Source organism: Salvelinus sp. IW2-2015, unplaced genomic scaffold (genome assembly GCF_002910315.2).
Source record: "Salvelinus sp. IW2-2015 unplaced genomic scaffold, ASM291031v2 Un_scaffold415, whole genome shotgun sequence".
NCBI classification, from domain to species: Eukaryota; Metazoa; Chordata; class Actinopteri; order Salmoniformes; family Salmonidae; genus Salvelinus; species Salvelinus sp. IW2-2015.
Window position 1 is genome coordinate 281,458 of NW_019942553.1, and position 27,812 is coordinate 309,269.

The 27,812-nt window shown below is 41.8% G+C and overlaps 1 protein-coding gene across 1 annotated transcript in view; it reads left to right on the forward strand.

Annotated features, from left to right (window-relative positions):
- Positions 1 to 27,812, forward strand: part of LOC112068322 (heterogeneous nuclear ribonucleoprotein L-like) — a 62,556-nt gene that overhangs the window by 9,819 nt on the left and 24,925 nt on the right. The window contains exon 2 of the mRNA XM_070438104.1: positions 26,033 to 26,151. Coding sequence (XP_070294205.1) covers positions 26,033 to 26,151 — 119 coding nt within the window. The remainder of the gene's footprint in view (positions 1 to 26,032; positions 26,152 to 27,812) is intronic.

The following is a 27,812-nucleotide window of genomic DNA, read 5'->3' on the forward strand; positions in this document are numbered from 1 at the left end:
TTGCCTGATGCATACTCAGAATAAATGGTTGTGAAAGGGCCAGTGAGAGGCCTGTTATTGTCCCAGACTTGATGAGACTCGATTGCTAATCTACTCAGACAGCGACACAGGTGTTAGAGCAGGGTTGGGCTGAAACATTACCCTTTAAAGCTGCTTTGCCTGACTGTGGTGTTCGGTTGATTGAATGGTTAGTGTTTTGGCATAATTTAAGTCAGAATGACAAATTACGTCCACGTCCATTTTGTACAAATAATTATCACGGGTTCTATCTTTCATTTGAAGGTGTTATTCATGTAAGATAGTCGAGGCTGGTCTAAATTATGATCATTATTCGGGCAGTATTTCTGTCATGTGGATTAAGTGTGTTAATCCAAGTCCTGTAAGGCTGATCATWTGAAAGAGAGGAATCTGTATGATTAATGAGGGTCATGTGAAATGGAATGGTAGACTAACATAGTCACATAGCAACAATCCCTGTAGAATTCTCAAATGTTGTTTTTATGGATGGAGCTCTGTGGGAAACTGATGTTTATCGTCAATGTGAAGTCCTTATATCTTTCAGGGATGCAGTCTGTTATAGAATGAAATGGTCTCATTTCAACTGAAGCCTGGTGGAACTCTGAGGTGGAATTGTAGAGGGATGATGTGCTGCAGTAGACGGAATAGTATGTCTCTTTGAGAATATGTCTCAGTGAGGAATGGAGGGGCTGTTACTAGCTAGGTTGTTTTTTACACATATCTGTCCTGTGGATGATATAATATTCCTCCCAGACGTCTAGGGGAGAGGGGGTGGGGGAAGGGGGTTGGGCTCCTGGGAAGCAAGCCTCAACAGTCGATGTTCGGCACTCAAACACATACAGAGGGACACACACACACACACAATCATGTTTCACGCATTCGCACACTTTCAAACACACATACACCAGAGTATGTGAGATGGAGTTGAGTGGTCGTAAATCCTGCTCATCGTTCTATTCGAACCACTCCGCTAAAAACCTGCTCCTCGCTCAAAGAAAAAAAAACTGCCGCTCCGAATTCGTTCCATTCATTAAAATCACAATTTAAMCAAAACCCATCTATTATTGTGACTACCTGGACCTAACGTTTGGTTACAGGAAAAGGTGACTAAGAAGCACTTATAATTTCAAATAGGCTACATGTCGTATTAAACACACTGTAAATAGCTCAGGAGCCAGGCAGGGAGCCTAAGAAGGAACGAAAATGAATTATTATTTATTGTTATTTTAAGGCTATAGCCGACAAAGAAATACAAATGCTTGTGAAGCATTTGCAAGTGCGACACACTAGGCTGGCAGGGACATTAAGCGCTCAGCATTTAAAAAACATTTTGTTGTATTAAATTATCATAGCGTATAAACTACACATATAGGTTGTGATTTACTAAGAATTAAATACAAATGAAACGAAAAATGCCTCCATCTACAGGGCATTTGAATTCATTTTTAGAAACATGAGTTTGGCTGGAGTCTGTGGTTTCAGGCCCATGTGATGGTGCCTGGAGAGCAGGCCAGCAGCGGAGAATACCCTCTCAGCGCTTCCAGAGCCACTGGGGATGCTAAACACCCTTTGGAACGCTCTTGCCAGGCTGGGCAGGGATGTGTAGTTGTTTTTTTATATTTCTGTAGCTAGGCCTAAAGGATTTTAGGTAAAATGACCCTATCAAAACAGAAAGCTACTTGAAAGATGTAAAATGCCAGGCCTATTGGGCCAAAATCAATGATGGTCTATTGTATAGATAATACAATGAAAATTAACAAAACTTTTAAGAGATCAGATTTTTTGTTTATAAATACTTTGCTACAATGACACACTTAGCTAGCTACCAACTTCCTTCCTTTCTGTTAGCATGAACACATACTAAGTACCCCATCATGCTTTCGGGATACCTGTCTTTTCAGATTCCACAATCATTCTTTACTCCCTCTCTTGGTCCTCATCTTTGTTAGTCACCTTGATTTTTCACCTGTGTGTTTTATCAGTTTCTTTATGAAAATATTTAGCGTACTAGATGACAGTAGCTAAAGCAATGGGCTATAGCAGCACACAAGTAGACTACAAATGCATGCTGGGCCGGGCATGCCCTGAGGTCGTGAAGTGACTGCTACTGGAGCGAAATTGGAGTGGGTGAGAAGGCTGATGCTCCAGCCTTTGGGAAACTCACACTCCGCTCTACTCCTCGTTCCACTCCTCGCTCCAGCTCCGTTCCACTCCTCGCTCCAGCTCCGTTCCACTCCTCGCTCCAGCTCCGCTCCACTCCTTGCTCCGCTCCAGCTCTGCTCTGCTCCTCCAGCTCCTCTCCACTCCTCGCTCCGCTCTACTCCTCGCTCCACTCCACTCCGCTCACACAAACACACACATATATAAACAGGTTCAAGCCCCTAGGAAGCAAACCCTGGAAAGCTGATGTTGAGCACAAATTGAGAACAAATTCTGTCTTACTCACACACTTGCATGGGCACACACTCTCCCAGGGGACGTGGCCTGGAAAGCTGATGTTCACAGTCCAAGGAACATCACTCCTTACTCTCAACATGCTAACAGACTCCCCCAATACATGTTCAGAATGCCTCTACTGACTCCCAACACAGTTACACTCCTAAAAATGCTGTAATATAATATTATAAAAATACTGTACCACATTATAGGGTTGGGCGGTATCCAGATTTTCATATCGTCATACCGGCCTTCTTTCATACTGGTAATACCAGCTTAGTACACAAAGGAGTGCCAAAAATGCAAAAAAGCCTATTGAGCGTCTATTACCAGAATGCTAACAATATTATAACAAGTAATAGCGGATTTCCGTGACGGCTGTTAGCTAAATATGCTAATTAGCGCAAATGAAAATAAACGAATTGCAAAGACAGGCAATCCAGCTCATAATGTTATACATATATAGGTAGGAGCTMCCGAATGTCATTTCTGGTGACATTTACAGGCAAATGTGAATGATAAAAATGTGTTAATTTKCACAATGTCTACGCATGCTTGTCTGAAGGAAGAACAGTACTGGCTCTGGAGCAGCATGTGTAGGCTACACGCTGTGACTGTGTGGAGCCTGGAGTCGCTAGGGCAACAGGCCTGCCTGTCTGCTCGGAGAAGAGGGGGGAGGAGAAATTGAATAACTCATCCAAAGGGCTTTGACTCAAACACGACAGAAAGCTAACACAATATGATTCTCCGTCACCTTATTTATTCAGCCACTTATTAGATAACTAACAAGTTAAATTTAGGGGTTGGGTTAAAGCAGAATTCTGCATTTTTCACGCAGGAAGAAAATATATAGCGGATTAGAAACATCTTGCTGTGTTTTGTAAACGCAGATCTAAAATGCTCCTTATTGTAATTTCTACTCGGCATCAGACTCATTTTGTGYTTCAGTTGCACTTCTCCACTCCAGAATTCACAAACGGGCATTCTATCAGCAGACACACTTTGACTGATGTGTAGCTACTTTTCTCCTGTACTTTTCTCGGTGTAGCCAGACTACTTTTCTCAGGTAAAATGCACGATTAACATTAAGCAAAACATTAGGATATGTAGCTGCCTACATTCTTTCTATGATAAACATTAGAAATATGATGGACATGTATCGTTTTTCATAAAAAATATACCTTGCTTTTTCATTGTAAGCTAATTTACTTATGTGTCTGCGAGCCAATTAGCGTTTCACTTCTGTTGTCATCTGATGAAAATTAAAGTATTTTCTGCCTAATGTGTTGCATWAATTTATTTTCTGTAAAGGAAAACTATAGGAGCAAAAAAAACACTGTTAACTTTCATTATAAAACGCGACCCCTAATACACAGCTGGACCTGCTCCCGTTTCTCCCGTTATGCTATTTACAAACAAACACGTGACTGGCTCAACTGTTCTGGGGAACTAAGCTTGTAAAATAATGTGACAGGTAAGGTGAAATGAAGAACGCAATCTGCTTCATCTCCTAACATATTGCATAATTTGTCTGCAGGTATTTACTTAGAAATTAGCTACAAATATAAAAATGTATTGAAAAACTTCAAAGAAATGGTTTCAAGTTATTCATGGTATTGAAAAACCCTCCCGTGGCTATTTCCAAATACAACGGTATACGGTATATACCAGTGGAGGCTGCTGAGAGGAAGACGGCTCATAATAATGACAGGAACGGAGTTGATGGAACGGCATGAAACCATGTGTTTGAAGTATTTGATACCATTCCACTGATTCCATTCCACTGATTCCATTCCAGCCTTTACCACGAGCCTGTCCCCCCCAATTAAGGTGTTTTTAAAGACTCCCTTCACCACATATCTGCTGTATTGCTTTCTCCCATCAGCCTTTATATATTTTCTGACATAGATTCATTAATCTGATCTGCTGTTTGTATTCCCAGAACAGCATACTGTTTAGTTGGTCTAGCTACAGGTTGTAGAGAGACTAGCCTGAGGAGACCATACAGACTTTGAGGCTCCCAAAGCTCTCACAGGGATGAGTGTAAATCTGAGCTTTCAGAACTCAAATTCACCCATTGAAAGTTTGATGTAAAATCAAATCAAATGTTATTTGTCACATGCACCGAATACAACAGGTGTAGACCTTCCCGTGAAATACTTACTTACAAGCCCTTAACCAACAATGCAGAGTTTTTTTTTGCTATTTTATAGAAAATACAATAAACACATTTAATAGAAAGTAACACAATAAAATATGTAAAAATAGCCTACCTAAGGCCAACAAATAAAAACATTGCTGCCTGCAGGTAGAAAATAAATATCCTATAAATCACATTGGCTATGCATGACCTGTCTGCAATGAACTTGAAACATGTGTCCGAACTAAAATCAAATCAAATCAAATTTTATTAGTCACATACACATGGTTAGCAGATGTTAATGCGAGTGTAGCGAGGGCGGTAGGGAGGCGCGGCGCGTGGCGGGGGTGAGGGGCGGGGGGGGGAGGGGCCGGGGCGAAATGCTTGTGCTTCTAGTTCCGACAATGCAGTATAACACAACAAGTAATCTAACCTAACAATTCCACAACTACTACCTTATACACACACAAGTGTAAAGGGATAAAGAATATGTACATAAAGATATATGAATGAGTGGTGGTACAGAACGGCATAGGCAAGATGCAGTAGATGGTATAGAGTACGGTATATACATATGAGATGAGTACTGTAGGTATGTAAACATAAAGTGGCATAGTTTAAAGTGGCTAGTGTACATGTATTACATAAAGTGGCAAGATGCAGTAGATGATTAGAGTACAGTATATACATATGAGATGGGTAATGTAGGGGTATGTAAACATTATATTAAGTGGCAGTTTAAAGTGGCTAGTGGTACATTTTTACATAATTTCCATCAATTCCCATTTTTAAAGTGGCTGGAGTTGAGTCAGTATGTTGGCAGCGGCCGCTAAATGTTAGTGGTGGCTGTTTAACAGTCTGATGGCCTTGAGTAGAAGCTGTTTTTCAGTCTCTCGGTCCCTGCTTTGATGCACCTGTACTGACCTCGCCTTCTGGATGATAGCGGGGTGACAGGCAGTGGCTTGGGTGGTTGTTGTCCTTGATGATCTTTATGGCCTTCCTGTGACATCGGGTGGTGTAGGTGTCCTGGAGGGCAGGTAGTTTGCCCCCGGTGATGCGTTCTGCAGACCTCACACCCTCTGGAGACCCTACGGTTGTGGGCGGAGCAGTTGCCGTACCAGGCGGTGATACAGCCCGACAGGATGCTCTCGATTGTGCATCTGTAGAAGTTTGTGAGTGCTTTTGGTGACAAGCCGAATTTCTTCAGCCTCCTGAGGTTGAAGAGGCGCTGCTGCGCCTTCTTCACACCGCTGTCTGTGTGGTGGCCAATTCAGTTTGTCCGTGATGTGTACACCGAGGAACTTAAAACTTTCCACCTTCTCCACTACTGACCCGTCGATGTGGATAGGAGGGTGCTCCTCTGCTGTTTCCTGAAGTCCACAATATCTATCCCTTTGTTTTGTTGACGTTGAGTGTGAGGTTATTTTCCTGACACCACACTCCGAGGGCCCTCACCTCCTCCCTGTAGGCCGTCTCGTCGTTGTTGGTAATCAAGCCTACCACTGTAGTGTCATCCGCAAACTTGATGATTGAGTTGGAGGCGTGCATGGCCACGCAGTCGTGGGTGAACAGGGAGTACAGGAGAGGCTCAGAACGCACCCTTGTGGGGCCCCAGTGTTGAGGATCAGCGGGGTGGATGTTGTTACCTACCCTCACCACCTGGGGGCGGCCGTCAGGAAGTCCAGGCCCAGTTGCACAGGGCGGGGTCGAGACCCAGGGTCTCGAGCTTGATGACGAGTTTGGAGGGTACTATGGTGTTAAATGCTGAGCTGTAATCGATGAACAGCATTCTCACATGGGTATCCTCTTGTCCAGATGGGTAGGGCAGTGTGCAGTGTGGTTGCGATTGCGTCGTCTGTGGACCTATTGGGTCGGTAAGCAAATTGGAGTGGGTCTAGGGTGTCCGTAGGGTGGAGGTGATATGGTCCTTGACTAGTCTCTCAAAGCACTTCATGATGACGGAAGTGAGTGCTACGGGGCGGTAGTCGTTTAGCTCAGTTACCTTAGCTTTCTTGGGAACAGGAACAATGGTGGCCCTCTTGAAGCATGTGGGAACAGCAGACTGGGATAAGGATTGATTGAATATGTCCGTAAACCACCAGCCAGCTGGTCTGGCGCATCTCTGAGGACGCGGCTGGGAATGCCGTCTGGGCCTGCAGCCTTGCGAGGGTTAACACGTTTAAATGTTTTACTCACCTCGGCTGCAGTGAAGGAGAGCCCGCAGGTTTTGGTAGGGGGCCGTGTCAGTGGCACTGTATTGTCCTCAAAGCGGGCAAAAAAGTTGTTTAGCCTGTCTGGGAGCAAGACATCCTGGTCCGACGCGGGCTGGTTTCTTTTTTGGTAATCCGTGATTGACTGTAGACCCTGCCACATACCTCTTGTGTCTGAGCTGTTGAATTGCGACTCGATTTTGTCTCTGTACTGGGACTTAGCCTGTTTGATTGCCTTGCGGAGAGAATAGCTACACTGTTTGTATTCGGTCATGCTTCCGGTCACCTTGCCCTGGTTAAAAGCAGTGGTTCGCCGCTTTCAGTTTCACGCGAATGCTGCCGTCAATCCACGGTTTCTGGTTGGGAATGTTTTAAATCGTTGCTGTGGGTACGACATCGTCAATGCACTTCCTAATGAACTCGCTCACCGAATCAGCATATTCGTCAATATTGTTGTTGGACGCAATGCGGAACATATTCCAATCCGCGTGATCGAAGCAGTCTTGAAGCGTCGGAATCAGATTGGTCGGACCAGCGTTGAAACAGACCTGAGCGCGGGAGCTTGTTTGTTTTAGTTTCTGTTTGTAGGCTGGAATCAACAAAATGGAGGTCGTGGTCAGCTTTTCCGAAAGGGGGGCGGGGGAGGGCCTTATATGCGTCGCGAAATAGTATAACAAGATGTCTAGGGTTTTTCCAGCCCTGGTAGCACAATCGATATGCTGATAGAATTTAGGGAGTTTTGTTTTTAGATTAGCCTTGTTAAAATCACCAACTACGATGAATGCAGCCTCAGGTGTGTGGTTTCCAGTTTACAAAGAGTCGATAAAGTTCGTTCAGGCCATCGATGTGTCTGCTTGGGGAGGGAATATATACGGCTGTGATTATGATTGAAGAGAATTCCCTGGTAGATAATGCGGTCGACATTTTATTGTGAGGAGTTCTGATCAGGTGAACAGAATGACTTGAGTTCCTGTGTGTTGTTATGATGATCACACCACGTCTCGTTAATCATAAGGCATACCCCCCGCTCTCTTACCAGAACAGATGTTTGTTTCTGTCGGCGCGATGCCATGAAGAAACACGCTGGCTGCACCGACTCTGTTAGCGTCTCTTTGAGTTAGCCATCGTTTCCCGTGAAGCAGAGACGTTGCAAATCCCTGAGTCTCTCTGGGAATGCTACCGTGCTCGGATTTCATCAACCTTATTGTCAAGAGACCTGGACATTGGCGAGTATATGCTAGGGAGTGGAGGCGCATGTGCCCGCTCCGAAGTCTGGCCAGGGAGACCGCCTCGTTTTGCCCCTTTTAAGGCGCTCGCACAGGGTCGCCGGCTGGGATCAGATCCATTGTATTGGGTGGAAGGCAAAACACTGGATTCCGTTTCGGGAAGTCATATCTCCTGGTAGGAACGATGATGAGTTGACGTTAATCGTATATTCAGTAGTTCCTCCCGACTGTATGTAATGAAACCTAAGATTACCTGGGGTACCGATGTAAGAAATAACACATAAAAAAACAAAATACTGCATATTTTCCAAGGAACGCGAAGCGAGGCGGCCATCTCGTTTTCGGCGCCGGATGTCAACTGGGTCTGACCCAATGCTTGCACTATCAAACTTGCAACATTGTCGGACAGTATTCTGGGCCCTCAGAGTTTCCCACACCAGTGAGCTCCGGACAGACACAGCTAAGCTTTGTGCAAGGGACAAGTAGTAATCAGGTAGGTATAACGGAGACACTGAGAGTCAAACGATTTTTCTAACAGGCTACATTGAGGAACTATTGTCATTCCCAATGGATGTAAAAAATAAAAATAAAAATAAAATATTTAAAATAGTACTTTAAGAAGTTCCACAGCTCATTAGTGGTGGTGAGTTAAGAAATACTATCAGACCCCCAAATGGGCACATTTATATGCTTACATTTGCAAGCAGGCCAGGTAGCCAGGGCCTACTTCCATGCATAATCAGGTGTGCGTCCTTACACAACATTGCTGGGAGCTCTCCAAACAAAGACACTAAATAAATTGACAAAACTTGTAAATGGAATGAAATAAACCAAAACAAGTGTAGCATAGGTTGTGCGCTCTGCAAACATGTCCACTCCAACAATGAGAACAGTAAAAGACTGAAATAATATTGAGTGCATTAAGGGAAATTACTGTAACCAAACAAACATTGTAGATAAAAAATTATGGGGATTAACAGAATGTATTCCTGCTGATATGTAATAGGGAATTGATAGACACTAACAATCAAAAAAATCTAGGTCGACAAACAGCCTACCAAATAATCGATCAGTCGACTAAATGGGGGCAGGTCTAATACACAGGGTATYAGTACCAAGTCAATGTGCAGGGGTACGATGTAATTGAGATAGATATGTACATATGGGCAGGGGTAAAGCRACTAGGCAACAGGATGGATAATGAGCAGTAGCGTATGTGATGAGTCAAAAGAGTTAGTGCAAAGGGTGGGGTCAATGTCTGGGTAGCTATTGGTTAACTACTTAGCCTTCGTATTTTAAGGTTCTTTATTTATTTTCTTAGTCAACCCTGTTCTGTTTTGTTGTGTTCTTGAACGAAGCCCTGTCTTTCATTTTTTTTCATTGATTTCACCTGTGTTAGTTACTCACCTGATCTCATCAGCTCCTTATTTATTTCAGTTAATTCTGTTTGTGGCTTTGAGAGGTATTGTTAGTTTTAAAAATAAATGAAAAGAAAGAGGTATTGTTGGTTATGTTCAAGTCATTCCTCTTCATCTCGCACGCATTGTTATCGTTTCATCAATAGTCTGAGAAAAATATACAGTATATCTTGCATTTTTCATTTTCTCAATTTCTCTTCACCATGTAAGGAAGCATGATATGAACTGTGTCTCTTAAAGGAAGGAAGTTAGACTTGCACAAGAAGAGTATACTCTCCCTCCTATCAGTATTAAGAAATAACATCACTTGATTCACACTTCAATTTAGTTCAACTGCACCACCAGTACACGTTTAGGTATCCGTGGATGTTGGCAGGAAGTATGTTTGCAGGACTTCTCCTCTTTATACCAGGTCTGCTGGCTGCAGTTGTAGTAGTTTTATTTTGTAGAAAGGAGAGTGTTTGCGCCTTAGAAGGATCGTCTGTAGAATTGTCCTGCGGTTTGGAAATCCAAGATACCAGAAGTAAATGTAAAGAATTCTACTGGTTTAACAACGACAACAGGAAGAAATGAAAGGACACAACCATTCCGGAGGATCTGATTAAAGACCCAGAGTATGGAGGACATTTGAGATCTGGTAGTGTTGGTGGTTCCGGTCAATATTCCCATACTCTTAAGATCAGTGATTTGAGACCGAGGGACTCCGCTGAGTATAAGTTAATTCAGAGAACTGGCAGGATGGCAGAACAGCGAATATGGAACAACTGTTTGTCACAGGTCTGAAGGTAGGGAAGAATCCAGACACTGTGAAAGAGGGACAGAAAGTAACATTGACCTGCAGCACCAAATGTACTCTGAGTGACAACCTCAACCCTACAACCCTACCTCAACCCTACTCAACCCTATCTGGTACAAGAACGGACTAGAGGTCGACCGATTAATCGGAATTATTTTCATTAACAGCCTAGGAACGTTCTGCCTCGTTCAGGGGCAGAACGACAGATTTTTAACCTTGTCAGCTCGGGGGATACAATCTTGCAACCTTACAGTTAACTAGTCCAATGCTCTAACACCTGATTACATTGCACTCCACGAGGAGCCTGCCTGTTAGCGAATGCAGTAAGCTAAGGTAAGTTGCTAGCTAGCATTAAACTTATCTTATAAAAAACAATCAATCAATGACTGTCATTGCTCCAATGTGTACTTAACCATAAACATCAATGCCTTTCTTAAAATCAATACACAAATTATATAAAAATTTTTAAACCCCTGCATATTAGCTAAAACGAAATCCAGGCTTAGCAGGCAGTATTAAACCAGCGCTGAAATTGTTGTTTCATTTCTCTTCGCGTTTCATTGGCCACACAGAGGGTCAGCGGTATATGCAACAGTTGGCCACCTGCGCTATTTGCGAACTTAATTTGCCAGAATTTTACGTAATTATGACAAACATTTTTAGTTGCTGCAATCTGTAACAGGCAATTTTTAGGATCTCATGGATGCCACCCTGTTAGATAAATACGGGAACGGTAATAAATGTGGGTTGTTTTCGAGGTGATTAGTTTCCGCATTAGTCATAAGGATATGGTTTAAGAGGAGAAGATAGTCGACGCGTTATAATTCCTGTATAAAACTTCGGCTGAATTTGAAGGGGTTCCTTCGCTTATTTTACCAGTTCATGTCTTCATAGAGAATGTCTTGATCTACTTCAAATAAACGCGTCTGTGTTTCGTGAGGCTTAAACCGCCTCGACGTTTTGATACCCGTTAAATCTCACTAGGATAGGTAACGTTTTGTCAACATATTTTTTCATAAATCCACTCTACAAAAAAAATGTATCTCTCGCTTATATTTAGCCAATATTTGATCAGAGTTACCTTGTCCTATGGATATCTACACAGTTATTAAAATTGGCACGGTGATGTTAAGCCTACACGAAACACAGACCTTATTTAAGTGATCTAAAAATATCCTTAGAAAAATGAAGGAACCGCGTTTCAGATTTTTGCTAGATAGGTGTCATGGGAATTATGACTCGCACTTTGATTGTCAATTCTTACCATGGCCCATTTATTAAAATGAATTTCCATGCATATAGAAATTAATGTTTTAAACATTATCACAGGTAACTTAAACTCTATTTTTATTCACAAACAGTTGAGAGTATTTGTCTCCTAAGCAGACTCTTCAGTTATCATTGTCACTTCAGAGCTGTGTGCGATGTTGCTGTATTTATGTATTATATTAAGTTAAAATAAAAGTGTTCATTGTTCATTCAGTATTGTTGCAATTGTCATTATTACAAAAATGTGTGTGTGTGTGTGTGTGTGTGTGTGTGTATGATATATATTAAAAACATATATATATTTTTTTAAATCGTCCGATTAATCGGTATCTGCTTTTTTTGTCCTCCAATAATCGGTATCGGTATCGGCATAGAAAAATCATAATCGGTCGACCTCTAGAACGGACAACAACTAATCAACCCAAAGACCCTAAATACCAGCCTGTACCTAGACCCATTCAACATTACGAATGCTGACAGCTACTCCTGTGCTGTAAATTATCTCTGTTCTCCTGCACTTTGTGTCCTGGATAACTGTTGGGATGTGAGATACACAAACAAGACAATCTGCGCCATAACCGGGTCATCTGTGGACCTGCCTTGCACTTACACATACCCCAGTGGTCAGACCATCACACAGACTCTCTGGTCAAAAACTGTGGATCCCAAGGGGAAGCCTGAAGACTTGGAGTATGAGCAGGCCTTTCTARTCGACCTGGCCCGGGTAACCTGGAAGGATATTGACCTCGTTCCGTCTGTAGAGGATGCCTGGTTATTCTTTAAAAGTGCTTTCCTCACCATCTTAAATAAGCATGGCCCATTCAAAAAATGTAGAACCAGGAACAGATATAGCCCTTGGTTCAATCCAGACCTGACTGCCCTTGACCAGCACAAAAACATTCTGTGGCGTKCTGCATTAGCATCGAATAGCCCCCGCGATATGCAACTTTTCAGGGAAGTTAAGAACCAATATACACAGGCAGTTAGGAAAGCAAAGGCTAGCTTTTTCAAACAGAAATGTGTATCCTGTATCACAAACTCCAAAAAGGTCTGGGACACTGTAAAGTCCATGGAGAATAAGAGCACCTCCAACCAGCTGCCCACTGCACTGAGGCTAGGAAACACTGTCACCACCGATAAATCCACTATAATTGAGAATTTCAATAAGCATTTTTCTAAGGCTGGCCATGCTTTCCACCTGGCTACCACTACCMCGGTCAACAGCTCTGTACCCCCCACAGCAACTTGCCCAAGCCTCCCCCATTTCTCCTTCATCCAAATMCAGACAGCTGATGTTCTGAAAGAGCTGCAAAATCTGGACYCCTACAAATCAGCTGGGCTAGACAATCTGGACCCTCTCTTTCTAAAATTATCCGCCGCAATTGTTGCAACCCCTATTACTAGGCTGTTCAACCTCTCTTTCGTATCGTCTGAAATCCCCAAAGATTGGAAAGTTGCCGCAGTTAAGTTGCCGCAGAGACACCCTAGACCCAAACTGTTACAGATCTATATCTATCATACCCTGCCTTTCTAAGGTCTTCGAAAGCCAAGTTAACAAACAGATTTTGAATCCCACCGTACCTTCTCCGCTATGCAATCTGGTTTCCAAGCTGGTCATGGGAGCACCTCAGCCACGCTCAARGTCCTAAACGACATCATAACCGCCATCGATAAAAGACAATACTGTGCAGCTGTATTCATCGATCTGGCCAAGGCTTTCGACTCTGTCATTCACCGCATTCTTATTGGCAGACTCAACAGCCTTGGTTTCTCAAATGACTGCCTCGCCTGGTTCACCAACTACTTCTCAGATAAAGTTCAGTGTGTCAAATTGGAGGGCCTGTTGTCCAGACCTCTGGCAGTCTCWATGGGGGTGCACAGTGTTCAATTCTCAAGCTGGCTCTTTTATCTGTACACAGTTGAAGTCGGCAGTTTACATACACTTAGGTTGGAGTCATTAAAACCMGTTTTTCAACCACTCCACAAATTTCTTGTTAACAAACTATAGTTTTGGCAAGTCGGAAAGGACRTCTACTTTGTGCATGACACAAGTAATTTTCCCAACAATTGTTTACAGACAGATTTTTTCACTTCTAATTCACTGTATCACAATTCCAGTGGGTCAGAAGATTGCATACACTAAGTTGACTGTGCCWTTAAAGAGCTTGGAAAATTCAAAAATATTATGTCATGTCTTTAGAAGCTTCTGATAGGCTGATTGAYACCATTTGAGTCAATTTGAGGTGTACCTGTGGATGTATTTCAAGGCCTACCTTCAAACGCAGTGCCTCTTTGCTTGACATCATGGGAAAATCAAAAGAAATCAGCCAAGACCTCAGAAAAAAAATTGCAGACCTCYACAAGTCTGGTTCATCCTTGGGAGCAATTTCTAAACACCTGAAGGTACCACGTTCATCTATACAAACAATTGTACGCAAGTATAAACACCATGGGACCACGCACCCGCCGCTCAGAAGGAGACGTGTTCGTCTCCTAGAGATGAACGTACTTTTGGTGCAAAAAGTGCAAATCCAATCCCAGAACAACAGCAAAGGACCTGTGAAGATGATGGAGGAAACCTGTACAAAAGATGTCTATAGCACAGTAAACGAGTCCTATAAGACATAACCTGAAAGGCGCTCAGCAAGGAAGAAGCCACTGCTCCAAATCGCCATAAAATAGCCAGGACTATGGTTTGCAACTGCACATGGGGACAAAGATCGTACTTTTTGGAGAAAGTATTTCCTGGTCTGATGAAACAAAAAGAGAAACTGTTTGGCCATAATGACCATCGTTATGTTTGGAGGGGAAAGGGGGAGGCTTGAAAGCCGAAGAACACCGTCCAACCGTAATACGGGTTGCAGCATTCATGTTGTGGGGGTGCTTTGCTGCAGGAGGGACTGGTGCACTTCACAAAATAGATGCAATCTATGAGATGGAAATTGTGGATATATGAAGCAAACATCTCAAGACATTTTGTCAGAGTTAAAGCTTGGTCGCAAAATGGGTCTTCCAAATTGACAATGACCCAAGCCATACTTCAAATGTGGCAACATGGCTTAAGGACAATAAAGTCAAGGTATTGGATGGCCATCACAACGCCCTGCCTCAGTCCCATAGAAATTTTTGTGGGCAGAACTGAAAAGCGTGTGTGAGAACAAGGAGGCTTACAAACTGACTCAGGTTACACCAGTCTCTGTCAGGAGGAATGGCCAAAATTCACCCAACTTATTGTGGGAAGCTTGTGGAAGGCTACCTGAAACGTTTGACCTAAGTTAAACCATTTAAAGGCAATGCTACCAAATAGCTAATTGAGGTATGTAAACTTTGACCTAGGGAATGTGAAGAAAGAAATAAAAGCTGAAATAAATCATTCTCTCTACTATTATTCTGACATTTCACAATTCTTAAAATAAAGTGGTGATCCTAAACTGAACTAAGACAGTGACATTTTTACTAGGATTAAATTCAGGAATTGTGAAAAAACTGAGTTTAAATGTATTTGGCTAAGGTGTATGTAAACTTCCGACTTCACGTACGTCAATGATGTCGTTCTTGCTGTTGTGATTCTCTGATCCACCTCTACGCAGACGCAACCATTTTTATACTTCTGGCCCTTCTTTGGATACTGTGTTAACTAACCTCCAGACGAGCTTCCAATGCCATACAACACTCCTTCCATGGCCTCCAACTGCTTCTTAAATGCAAGTAAAACTAAATGATGCTCTTCAACGATCGCTGCCGCCACCTGCCCACCCGTGTAGCATCACTGCTCTGGACAGTTCTGACTTAGAATATGTGACAACTATAAATACCTAGGTGTCTGGTTAGCTGTACTCTCTCCTTCCAGACTCACATTAAGCATCCCAAATCCAAAATTAAATCTAGTTCAGCTTCCTATTTCACCAACCAAAGCGATCCTCACTCAGCTGCCAAACTTACCCTCGTAAAACTGACCACCTACCGATCCTTGACTTCGGCGTTGTCATTAACAAAATAGCCTCCAACACTCTACTCAGCAAATGGATGTAGTCTATCACAGTGCCATCCGTTTTTTCATCAAAGCCCCATATACTACCACCACTACGACCTGTATGCTCTCGTTGGCTGGCCTCGCTTCATATTCGTTGCCAAACCCACTGGCTCCAGTCATCTATAAATCTTTGCTAGGTAAAGCCCGCCTTATCTCAGCTCACTGGTCACCATAGCAGCAACCCACCCGTAGCATGCGCTCCAGCAGGTATAATTCACTGGTCACCCGAAAGCCAATCCTCCTTGGCCGCCTTTCCTTCCAGTTTTCTCTTGTCCAAATGACTACGTGCGACTGGAACGAACTGCAAACATCACTGGAGACTTATATCTCCCTCACTAACTTTAAGCATCAGCTGTCAGAGCAGTTTACAGATTATTTCACCTGTACACAGCCCATCTGTACTACCTCATCCTCATATTGTTATTTATTAATTTTGCTCCTTTGCAACCCAGTATCTCTACTTGCACATTCATCTTCTGCACATACAGTATATCACTCCAGTGTTTATTTGCTAAATTGTAGTTATTTCGCCACAATGGCCTATTTATTGCCTTACCTCCCTTATCTTACCTCATTTGCACACACTTTTCTATTGTGTTATTGACTGTACGTTTGTTTATTCCATGTGTAACTCTGTTGTTTTTGACGCACTGCTTTGCTTTATCTTTGCTAGTTCGCAGTTGTAAATGAGAACTTGTTCTCAACTGGCCTACCTGGTTAAATAAAGGTGAATTTTTTTATATAAAAAATAAATAAAAAAGGTGTGCAGTACTGTGGAGATAAGGAGACTGACTGCACCCTGAAAGTCGCAGAGCTGAGACAGTGGGACTCAGCCAAGTACAGTTTTAGATTTAAAACACAACAGGGGAACTACAATGACCAATTTCAGGTCTGTCACAGACGTACGTGTAAACGTTAGTCCTGACATCGTCATGGAGGGAGAGGAAGTCCGGATCTTGTGCGAAACTTCCTGCTTTCTGAACCTTAACTCTAATAACTACATCTTCTATAAGGACAGACTTCTTCTTCCCAGCCCAAACCAACACTGGGGTGTCCTATATACCTTGGCCCAGTCAGCAGTGAGGATGCAGGCAGCTACTCCTGTGCATTGGTTGGCCTCGAGAATCACTGGTCCCTTGCAGCTATGCTCATTGAGAAAACCTCCAAGGTCCACCACCGTGACAGTCAATGAAATATTGGAAGGCGGTGCAGTGACTCTGACCTGCAGCAGTGATGCCAACCCACCAGTGGAGAAATACACCTGGTACCAAAGGAATGAAACTGAAKTGACGGTTTTACAGGGAGAAACAAAGTTACACCAGTGTCAGTCTTGGGTACATTGACCAGTAATTCTGTGAGGCTAAGAATGAGATTGGAGCTCAGAACTGTACCTGGGACCTGACCACAGATGATAGACCAGTGTCTTGGCTCCTGTACTGGGGGTGGTGACTGTCCTGACTACTGGAACTCTTCTAGTCCTCAGCTACTACACACTGAACAGGAGAAACCGTGGAGAAAGTGATCTCAGATACACTGAGAGTCYATTATGTCAGTAAGGATGCCTTGAACGTCGACGTGTGTGAGAAGGAGAGCATAGATCATATCTACGCTGACACTGCTGAGTTCAATGACATACAGGATGAACCTGATGAGCATGATAACCTACAGGATGACACCTACACAGCCCTTCAGAAAGACCCTCGTCGCTCGGTGTATGATACTATTCCTAACAGAGAATCACCATAGAGCCTGAACTGAAGACCTATGGCAACAAACCAAAGACAGGCCTAACACCTTTTTCCCCTGCTATCACATTGACCTGTGTGGGATGTTTTCCAGACATTGACCTTTAATGTTTGAGTTTATGCTGGACTTGAATAAGCGTGCTGAATTGTTTTGCCGTAGGCTACTGGCTACTGCTATTGTAAATTGTGTTAGATTATTTGGTGTTAGAGTTGATTGTTGCTTACTACACAAGATGAGGTTGAAAGAAACGTCATCAAATCACATGCATGTTTTCCTATTCTTTATATTAAATGAAATATATTAAAATATACCATTAGTGATTGCCACTTTCTTAATTACTGCTCATACTCTGGTAATTCTCTTTAATAAAACAATTGAAGCTTGTAGATCAGGCAATAACCAAAGCTATTCTATAGCTAAGATATCTAGGAATACATCAGCAATCGTGCAGACCTTTCAGTATTGTTAATATAATACTAAGGTGTTTCTAAGTCAATGAAATTTCAATAAATGTTTGCTGTTGTCACGCCCTGACCTTAGAGAGMYGTTTTATTTCTCTATTTGGTTAGGTCAGGGTGTGATTTGGGTGGGCATTCTATGTTTTCTAGTTCTTTGTTTTGGCCGAGTGTGGTTCCCAATCAGAGGCAGCTGTCTAYCGTTGTCTCTGATTGGGGATCATATATAAGTTGTCATTTTCCSTTTGGGTTTTGTGGGATCTTGTTTTCTATATAGTTTATTTGCCTTACCGAACTGTGCGCTTTCGTTTTCACTTTGGTTATTTTGTTCAAGTGTTTTTTGAAAATAAATATCATGAACACTTTCCACGCTGAGACTTGGTCCACACTTCCTCCTTTCGACGAGAGCCGTTACAGCTGTATGATAAGAAAAACATTTATTGACCTCTGGTTTATTAGCATACTGTAGTACTCTTCACATAGTCATTTAATTGACGGCAGTTTTTTTATTAGCAGCTACACACACACACATATGTACACACATACAAAAATATTGTCCCTAACTGACATATTTTACCAATAACAAACATACAATTTTGAAACTTCAGAATGTGTTATGAATACATGACATTTCAGAGTACATTGAGGGAGTTACTACTTTCAATAAATAAAAAAARGCACACATTTTGTATGAGGTTTTCATCAGACAGATATACACTCACCACGCCCACCTCCCAGTACCAAATACCATACTGCAAGCTAATTGGTCACCTATCACAATACACTGCACCAGCCCTTTTCCTGTATGGCCTACATTTTTACTGCAGCCACTCTGAAATGTCAGCAGTGTGCTATAAATATCAGAGAGAGGGGAGAGGAACACACTCAGTCAGAGCAGCGTAGCAGAACACAGGGATGTTGTCAGAGGAGTACACACAGTGAAGGTATGTATGGGAAGGAACACATATTCTGTCTCTCAAWGCTCATACTGGTGCCTTGCTCTCCCTAAACGGCAGGTGCTGCTGTCTGTGCCAGGGGGTCACCTCCCTCTGAGACTGTCRGGGTCTTAGTGAACAGCACAGACAGTAAAACACTGACACACACAATAGGCTGAGGAAATCAGCTCAGCAAGGAAGTGTAGTCCACCACCACATCATAACTGAGAGAGAGAAGAGAGAGAGGTAAAGTAGTGTAGAGACTGAGAAGTCATTTAACCTCATTTTTGCCATGGTCACCTGTGTTGTAGTGAGGATTATTCAAAATTTGAGTGAGGAATGAGCTGGAATACAAGGCCAGTAGGCCACTCTCACACACCACTTTAACAAACACTGAAAAAACAGCACTCTGGGAAAATGAGTCTGCTGATGGATTGGACTGCCACTTAACCTTGCGCAWCCATCTGCCCATGCCTACACACACAAACACATACAGACACACACACTTGCGTGGCCAACTGATCCTTGCACGCTAGGTTATTAGTATTTCCCTAAGAAGTGATGAGGAATGTTGAAATCCCAGAATGGGAGAGGAGAGGAGTGACTAAGTTAGAAAGCCCAGGAAACAGAAAGGAACAAGTTATTCCACTATTTCCATCTTAAAGCCACCTTATTCTATTTACCTGATTGTCATCAAATATCTGTCTCTAACCAGGTTTCCATCTAATCTTTTTATGCAAATAAAGTACACGTCGGATAAAAAATGTCACGACAGGCCTGATGGAAACAGAAAATGTGTCAGTAAACTTTCCAATCGTCGACCCAAAAATATATGACAGACAAAAGTGGGATTTTGATGTGTCGGTAAAATAAATTATGTGAGAAATGTCAGTGGAACTGCTTATATGCGTAAATATTGATATAATAAACCAACTTGCAGTCACGCGGTGACATGTTTTGTGGTCCTCCCACTATGACTCGTCGGGAAAGCATGTTGTTTATTAGGCTACAGATGAAATACATTATGATGAACTTCACAGGGTGGTGGAAGTGCAAGGTGACGATCTTGATGCTCCTTTCCCATAAACATCGAGGGTCTTATTCTGATGGCATGATCATCAATGCTTGGCTTCCGTTTGACAAATAAAAAKAATCGCGTTCTCTTGTCGATAATAATCTCATCATGTACTGCAGGTAGGCTATACCCACACTGTGTCTGCGAGCTGTTTGCTAGAGTGCACATGCCCATACCAGAGTGGGCATACTCGCTCTATAAACCGCAACATTTTTTTTGAGAGAAAACCATGAGTAGAGTTGAAAATGTGATGGAAACCCATTTAACTTTTTTTTTTTTTTTTATTCGCATCGATCAGCATGTCACCAGAATAAGACCCTCAATATTTATTGGACAGGAGCATCAAGATCACCTTGCACTTTCACCAGCCTGTGAAGTCCATCATAAATTATTTCATCTGTAGCCTAATAAACTGTTTGGTTTCCTGAGTCGTAGTGGAAGGACCACATACCATACCATTGCATTACTCCAAGTTTATTTAGATATAATGGTTATTATATCAATATTTGCTTTGTGCATAAATGCGTTTCATTTAATACATTTTACAGACACAAAAAGATCCCACCATGTCGAACAAACAAATGATCTGTCGGTGTAGTGGGGTAAGATTGGATATGTGTGTTATACACCTCACATGCAAGAATAAGCAATTAGCCTATTAAAATGTTTATCTGACTCCATAAAGATGATTAAAATATGCAAGAGACTATCGTTGATTTAGAGTAATAGGCAATCAAGAAATGTCTGAGAATAGAATTCTAAATACAGTTGAAGTCGGAAGTTTACATACACCTCAGCCAAATACATTTAAACTCAGTTTTTCATAATTCCTGACATTTAATCCAAGTAAAAATTCCCTGTCTTAGGTCAGTTAGGATCACCACATTATTTTAAGAATGTGAAATGTAAGAATAATAGTAGAGAATGATTGATTTATTTCAGCTTTTATTTCTATCATCACATTCCCAGTGGGTCAAAAGTTTACATACACTCAATTAGTATTTGGCAGCATTGCCTTTAAATTGTTTAACTTGAGTTAAACTTTTTGGGTAGCCTTCCACAAGCATGAATTTTGGCCCATTCCTCCTGACAGAGTTGGTGTAACTGAGTCAGGTTTGTAGGCCTCCTTTCTCGCACATGCTTTTTCAGTTCTACCCACACATTTTCAATAGGATTGAGGTCAGGGCTTTGTGATGGCCACTCCAATACCTCGCCTTTGTTGTCCTTAAGCCATGTTGCCACAACTTTGGAAGTATGCTAGGGGTCATTGTCAATTTGGAAGACCCATTTGCAACCAAGCTTTAACATCCTGACTGATGTCTTGAGATGTTGCTTCAATATATCCACATAATTTTCCTTATGATGCCATCTATTTTGTGAATTGCACCAGTCCCTCCTGCAGCAAAGCACCCCGACAACATGATGCTGCCACCCCGTGCTTCACGGTTGGGATGGTGTTCTTCGGCTTGCAAGCTTCCCCCTTTTTCCTCCAAACATAACGATGGTCATTATGGTCAAACAGTTCTATTTTTGTTTCAACAGACCAGAGGACATTTCTCCAAAAAGTATGATCTTTGTCCCCATGTGCAGTTGCAAACCGTAGTCTGGCTATTTTATGGCGGTTTTGGAGCAGTGGCTTCTTCCGTGCTGAGCGGCCTTTCTGGTTATGTCGATATAGGACTCATTTTTACTGTGGATAGAGATAATTTTGTACCTGTTTCCTCCAGCATCTTCACAAGGTCCTTTGCTGTTGTTCTGGGATTGATTTGCACTTTTCACACCAAAGTACATTTATCTCTAGGAAACAGAACACGTCTCCTTCCTGAGCGGTATGACGGCTGCGTGGTCCCATGGTGTTTATACTTGGGTACTATTGTTTGTACAGACAGATGAACGTGGTACCTTCAGGCATTTGGAAATTGCTCCCAAGGATGAACCAGACTTGTGGAGGTCTACATTTTGTTTTCTGAGGTCTTGGCTGATTTCTTTTGATCTTCCCATGATGTCAAGCAAAGAGGCACTGAGTTTGAAGGTAGGCCTTGAAATACATCCACAGGTACACCTCCAATTGACTCAAATTATGTCAATTAGCCTATCAGAAGGTTCTAAAGCCATGACATCATTTTCTGGGATTTTCCAAGCTGTTTAAAGGCACAGTCAACTTAGTGTATGTAAACTTCTGACCCACTGGAATTGTGATACAGTGAATTATAGGTGAAATAATCTGTCTGTAAACAGTTATTGGAAAAATGACTTGTGTCATGCACAAAGTAGATGTCCTAACCGACTTGCCAAAACTATAGTTTGTTAACAAGAAATTTGTGGAGTGATTGAAAAACGAGTTATAATGACTCCAACCTAAGTGTATGTGTCACGTTCCTGACCTATTTTATGTTATTTTTGTATATGTTTAGTTGGTCAGGGCGTGAGTTGGGGTGGGCATTGTATGTTTTGTGTTTTCTATGTTTAGGGCACTTGAAATTAGCCTTATATGGTTCTCAATCAGAGACAGGTGTTTGACGTTTTCCTCTGATTGAGAACCATATATAGGTTGGCTGTTCACACTGTTTGTTTGTGGGTGAATGTCTTCCGTGTCTGTGCACCACACGGGACTGTTTTGGTTGTTCGGTTCGTTTATTGTAGTCTGTTCCTGTTCGTGAGTTCTGCGTGTTTTATGTAAGTTCCATGATCAGGTCTGTCTATGTTGAACGTTTGTTGCTTTTTGTTTGCACTACGTTTATAGCGTCGTTGTTTGTTTGTTATTTTGTATAAGTCAAGTATAGTTCGTGTCAGTCTTCGTCTTTTCAAATAAATTCATTATGTCAACATACCTCGCTGCGTATTGGTCCACCGATCCTTCTCTCCTCGTCCGAGGAAGAGGAAGACGACAGCCGTTACAGTATGTAAACTTCCGACTTCAACTGTACAAGTATTATTTAATTACTTTGTAAAATGAATGGATTCACATACAAGGCATGAAACTTAATTTACAAAGCATTAGCAAGCATTACAAGGCCTTAATCTAGGCATGATCAGAGAGAGAGAGATAATGAAACCGTGACTTGTGCCATGACCCACAGCTCACAGGAGAGAATCTCAACCGGTGCAGGTCAGGAACAAAAAAGAGAGAGCGACAATTAATCTAAGACCCTTTTATAACATCTGAGTTGTTGGCCAATAGCATTACTGTATAGTTAACCTCCAATCAGATATCAGACCTACATGATGTAATCCCATCAGAACCTCTACTGCTCAGAGGTGTGACAATGGGGTTTGGTGAGATCAACACAGAGAATGTTGAATTCCTAAGACACAGAGGAAATTCTTGCATAAAGTGTAAAGGGTCACTTCTGGGGTTGCCCTACATCAGCATTTATAAAACTGTACCGAAACTTGGTATTTCCAACAAACCTGTTTTGATTTTTTTTTACGGTATGACTTTACTCACATTAAAACTGGGTATGGAAACGTTATACACTGTGATATATTTTGAATCGCATTATGCGTTATCAGAGTCTGCAGGGACTGAACTGTGGGCCATTTGAAATGAACCTCATTTTGGAGACAGACACTTCTAGAAAGTATTTTAATCTTACTGCCTTGTCTCTCTCTTTGCACGGGCTGTAGTCTCTCTCTTTCGCTCTCTCCATTTGTATAACTAAACCTTACCTCTCTTTGACCCCCTTTCTTTAAAGTCCCAGTGGAGTCAAAAACATGATTTTCCTGTGTTTGATATACACTGAACACAACATGCAACAATTTCAAAGATTTTACTGAGTTACAGTTCACATAAGGAAATCAGTCAATTTAAGTAACTTCATTAGGACCTAATCTATGGATTTCACATGACTGGGAATAAACATATGCATCTGCTGGTCACAGATACAGTACCTTAAAAAATGTAGGGGAGTGGCTCAGAAAACCAGTCAGTATCTGGTGTGACCACCATTTTCCTCATGCAGCGTGACACATCTCCTTCGCATATAGTTGATTGTGGCCTGTGGAAAGTTGTCCCACCCCTCTTTAATGTCTGTGTGAAGTTGCTGGACATTGGTGGGAACAGGAACACGCTGTCGTACACATCGATCCAGAGCATCTCAAACATGCTCAATGGGTGACATGTCTGGTGAGTATGCAGGCCATGGAAGATCTGGGACATTTTCAGCTTCTAGCAATTGTGTACAGATCCTTGCGACATGGGCTTGTGCATTATCATGCTGAAACATGACGTGATGGCGGCGGATGAATGGCACGACGTTCTCGTCACGGTATCCCTGGAGCTTATGCCTGCCCATACCATAACCCCACTGCCACCGTGGGGTACTCTGTTCACAACGTTGGCATCAGCAAACCACTCGCCCACACAATGCCATACACGCTGCTTGCCATCTGCCCGGTACAGTTGACACCGGGATTAATTTGTGAAGAGCACACTTCTCCAGCGTGCCAGTGGCCATCGAAGGTGATCATTTCCCCACTGAGTGGACTTTTATTGTCCCCAGCAAAAGGCACACCTGTGTAAGGATCATGCTGTTTAATCAGCTTCTTGATATCCCACACCTGTCAGGTGGATGGATTATCTTGGCCAAGGAGAAATGTTCACTAACAGGGATGTAAACAAATGTGTKSMCAAAATTTGAGAGAATTAAGCTATTTGTGCGTTTGGAAAATTTCTGGGATGTTTTATTTCAGCTCATGAAACATGGGACCAACTCTTTACATGTTGTGTTTAGATRTWTWTTCAGTGTATATTTCCACACTGTGAGGTTGGAGTAATACTGTGCAATTAGTTACACTTAAATTAGTTAATAGACCAATAAGAAAGAGTTCCAAACCTCTCTGCCAGTAACAGCTTTTTTCCATTTTCCCCTTCCAAACTCAACTCAGACCAATCCCAGACAGCCCTAGCTAAATTCTTGCTTGAGAAATTGCTCTTTGCTAAGAGGCATTTTTTGTTTCTTTTTGACCATTTTAATTGAAAACAATCACAGTGAGGTACTTCCTTCTTACCCCAAAATGATTTGATATTAAGATAAAAACATCTGCATTGGACCTTTAACTCCATCTGCATCACTCCTTTTCACTCCTTTTCTTGCATTCTCTCTTAGTGCTGTCTTTTGACTTTCAACCTCCCCGTTCTGCCTATTTTCCTCTTTCTCTGCCTGGCTCTCCTTTATAGACTGAGTGGAATAGGACATCTGAAAGGGCAGAGTGGGATGTTTTTGTTGCACTATAGGGATGGAGAAGTTGTACTGCCACAGCAGACAGAGATAGGTGTTTGAAACAGAAGGGTGAGCTTTAACACTATGCTCAGTGGTGTAAAGTACTCCAGTAAAAATACTTAAAAGTACTTCTGAAGTAGTTTTTTGGGGTATCTGTACTTTACTATTTATATTTTTGACAACTTTTACTTTTACTTCACTACATTCCTAAAGAAAATAATGTACTTTTTACTCCATACATTTCCCTGACACCAAAAAGTACTTGTTACATTTGGAATACTCAGGCAGGACAGAATTATGGTTGAAAACACGCACATTTCAATGTCATCCCTACTGCCTCTGATCTGGCGGACTCACTAAACACAAATACTGCATTTGTAAGTTATGTCTGAGTGTTGGAGTGTGCTCCTGGCCATCCGTAAATAAAATTATAAATAAAGATTGTTTTGGTTTGCTTAATATAAGGAGTTTGATGTTTAACATTTACTTTTTACTTTTACTCAAGTATTACAATTGAGTACTTTTCCCACCACTGACTCTATGCTCCACAAGCACCTTGTCCATTGGGCATAGGTCTTGGCCATTATTCCTGCATGTCATATATTGAATGGGAATGTAACCATATTCATATTACTATCACAGAGAGATGGATTCCCGCCCACTACTGCTAGAGAAAGCCAGCTAAGCCGCAAATTACAGATAATAACATTTTAAAAACTGAATTTCAGTCGGGAATCCTTGAAGCGACCCATCCTCTCATTCATAGATGTACTTAAAGGTTCTCACATAGAGGGGTACAGTCCCAGTTAGGGAAGGTAACCTGTACTGGAGGTCATCCATTTTGAGCTGCAGTTAAATTATTCAACCTGAAACCTCCTCCCTACATCCAAACTTTTCAAAATGACTCCTATTTTAGATAGGTACTATACAGGACATGGCACTTCAGTTGTTATATGATTTAATACAGTTGATTTATGATCAACATAACCTCTGCCGCTATTCCAGGTATTGTGTGTTCTCGTCTCTAACCAATGTTGTTTGTGTGTGTTGCAGGACAGTGGGGAGGACTCCCATAGGATTGCACAGTCCCCAGTCGTCCATGTCAGGGGGCTGTGTGAGGCTGTGGTGGAGGCTGACCTGGTGGAGGCCCTTGAGAAGTTTGGACCCATATGGTAAGAATCCATCCAAATGTGTTGGGTGGTATATGCACCCCACCCCTTAACCCCTTGTTAGACCTCATAACGAAAAGGCATTTATCCCATCGTTTTGTTAAACATAGGAAAATATGCACAGAAAATCATTTTACCAAATATTTAAGAGGTCATCATTTCATGGAGTCTGTAAAGGAAGAAACCATATGGAAAGAGTGGTACGCAACTTAGGTCCAAAAAACGGATTTTCACCAAGTCAAATGAATTCATTGTGTTAGAGTTTTCATGATGCTTGTATCTAAACCAATGTAGATCATTTTAAGATTGTTTCTATACGTCAGTTGAGGTCTATATAAGCTCCTAAACCTAGCATGAAAGTGTAGCCTTGTAGCTGTGTGGGCTAATATAGTCAAAATGTTTGCCTTGGGGTAAGTTGTGCCAATGGTTGAGCAAATTGAAATGTAGTGCTGAGTGATTAATGAAATTAATGTTATTTTTAGTTTTTTAAACAACTAATTGAGCAAAATCTGTTCAATTATTTGAATTCCAAAAAGCAGCAATAGGCAGTCACTACCATCATGGGACTTTTATTAATAATTTTATTCTGTGTTACAGCATTCAACCCACATAATGCATAGTGCATTTAACCATGATATTTGTTTTATAACCAAACCCAAACCGAACCAACCTCAAAAAGCGCTAATCGCTCATCACTACTTCCCAGGTGTAATGCAAGGAAATCGCTGGGATATGAGGTAACAACAAGGTCTGGCCTATGTTAAAAGTCTTTTAAAAAGTGTTTGTTAGATGCTTAAAATRATTAAAAGACCAAAATGCTATTGTGATTGAATTGTGTTTGGGAAATAAAGATAGGCATGGTTTTAAAAAAGTGGTAATATGTCATACAGTACAAAAATGTGTAGACGGTTTAACTTACCCTTTACCCGGGGTAAGTTGTGCCAAGAGACCACTTTTTTTGGACAAGATATGTTCTCAAAACTGTAACGGTTACATGAATTCTGATTATTTCCATGTATAAACAACATCCTGAAATTTTACATTTCTTTGTTAGAAAGAATAATATGTTTCCCTTGACGGAGTGATGCTGAATGGAAAAAATTGCTCAGATTACCCCACTCTCCCCTACCTCACAGAGACCTTGAGTAACAGAGAGATCTCAGCGTGACTCAGGCTCCTTATGTGGTGCAATATTCATTAACATCCCATCAACCCTAAGAGAGCTGTGGAAACAGCATACGACAGCATGGGTAACCCACAACATAGGGACAATCTACCGTACCATGGTAACTGTAGAAACTATGGTAACTGTCCAATTAGACCAGCACTGCCCACAGTATTGTCACAGCAGCAGTTTCTCCCCTCCTCTGTTTTGTGTGCTTTTGTGTTGAGCCACTTTAGGCTCAGTGCTTCTATGATCATTTTTTGAAGGTAATATAAACAAGAAATAGATACAGCAGTTTCCTTTCTGCTAGAATTGTTTGACAGTTGCCCAAAACCTCACAATTTGACTAGGAAGTGTTTTACAATCCAAACTTGCAGTTTAAATTCTGTCAGTTCAGGACATTGGTTCTCATTGGGGAAATCTCAAAGAGACCCTCTTCCCAATAGTGCTCTCTTTATGGCAGTACGGTAGACAGCAGGGAATAGGGTGTAATTTGAGC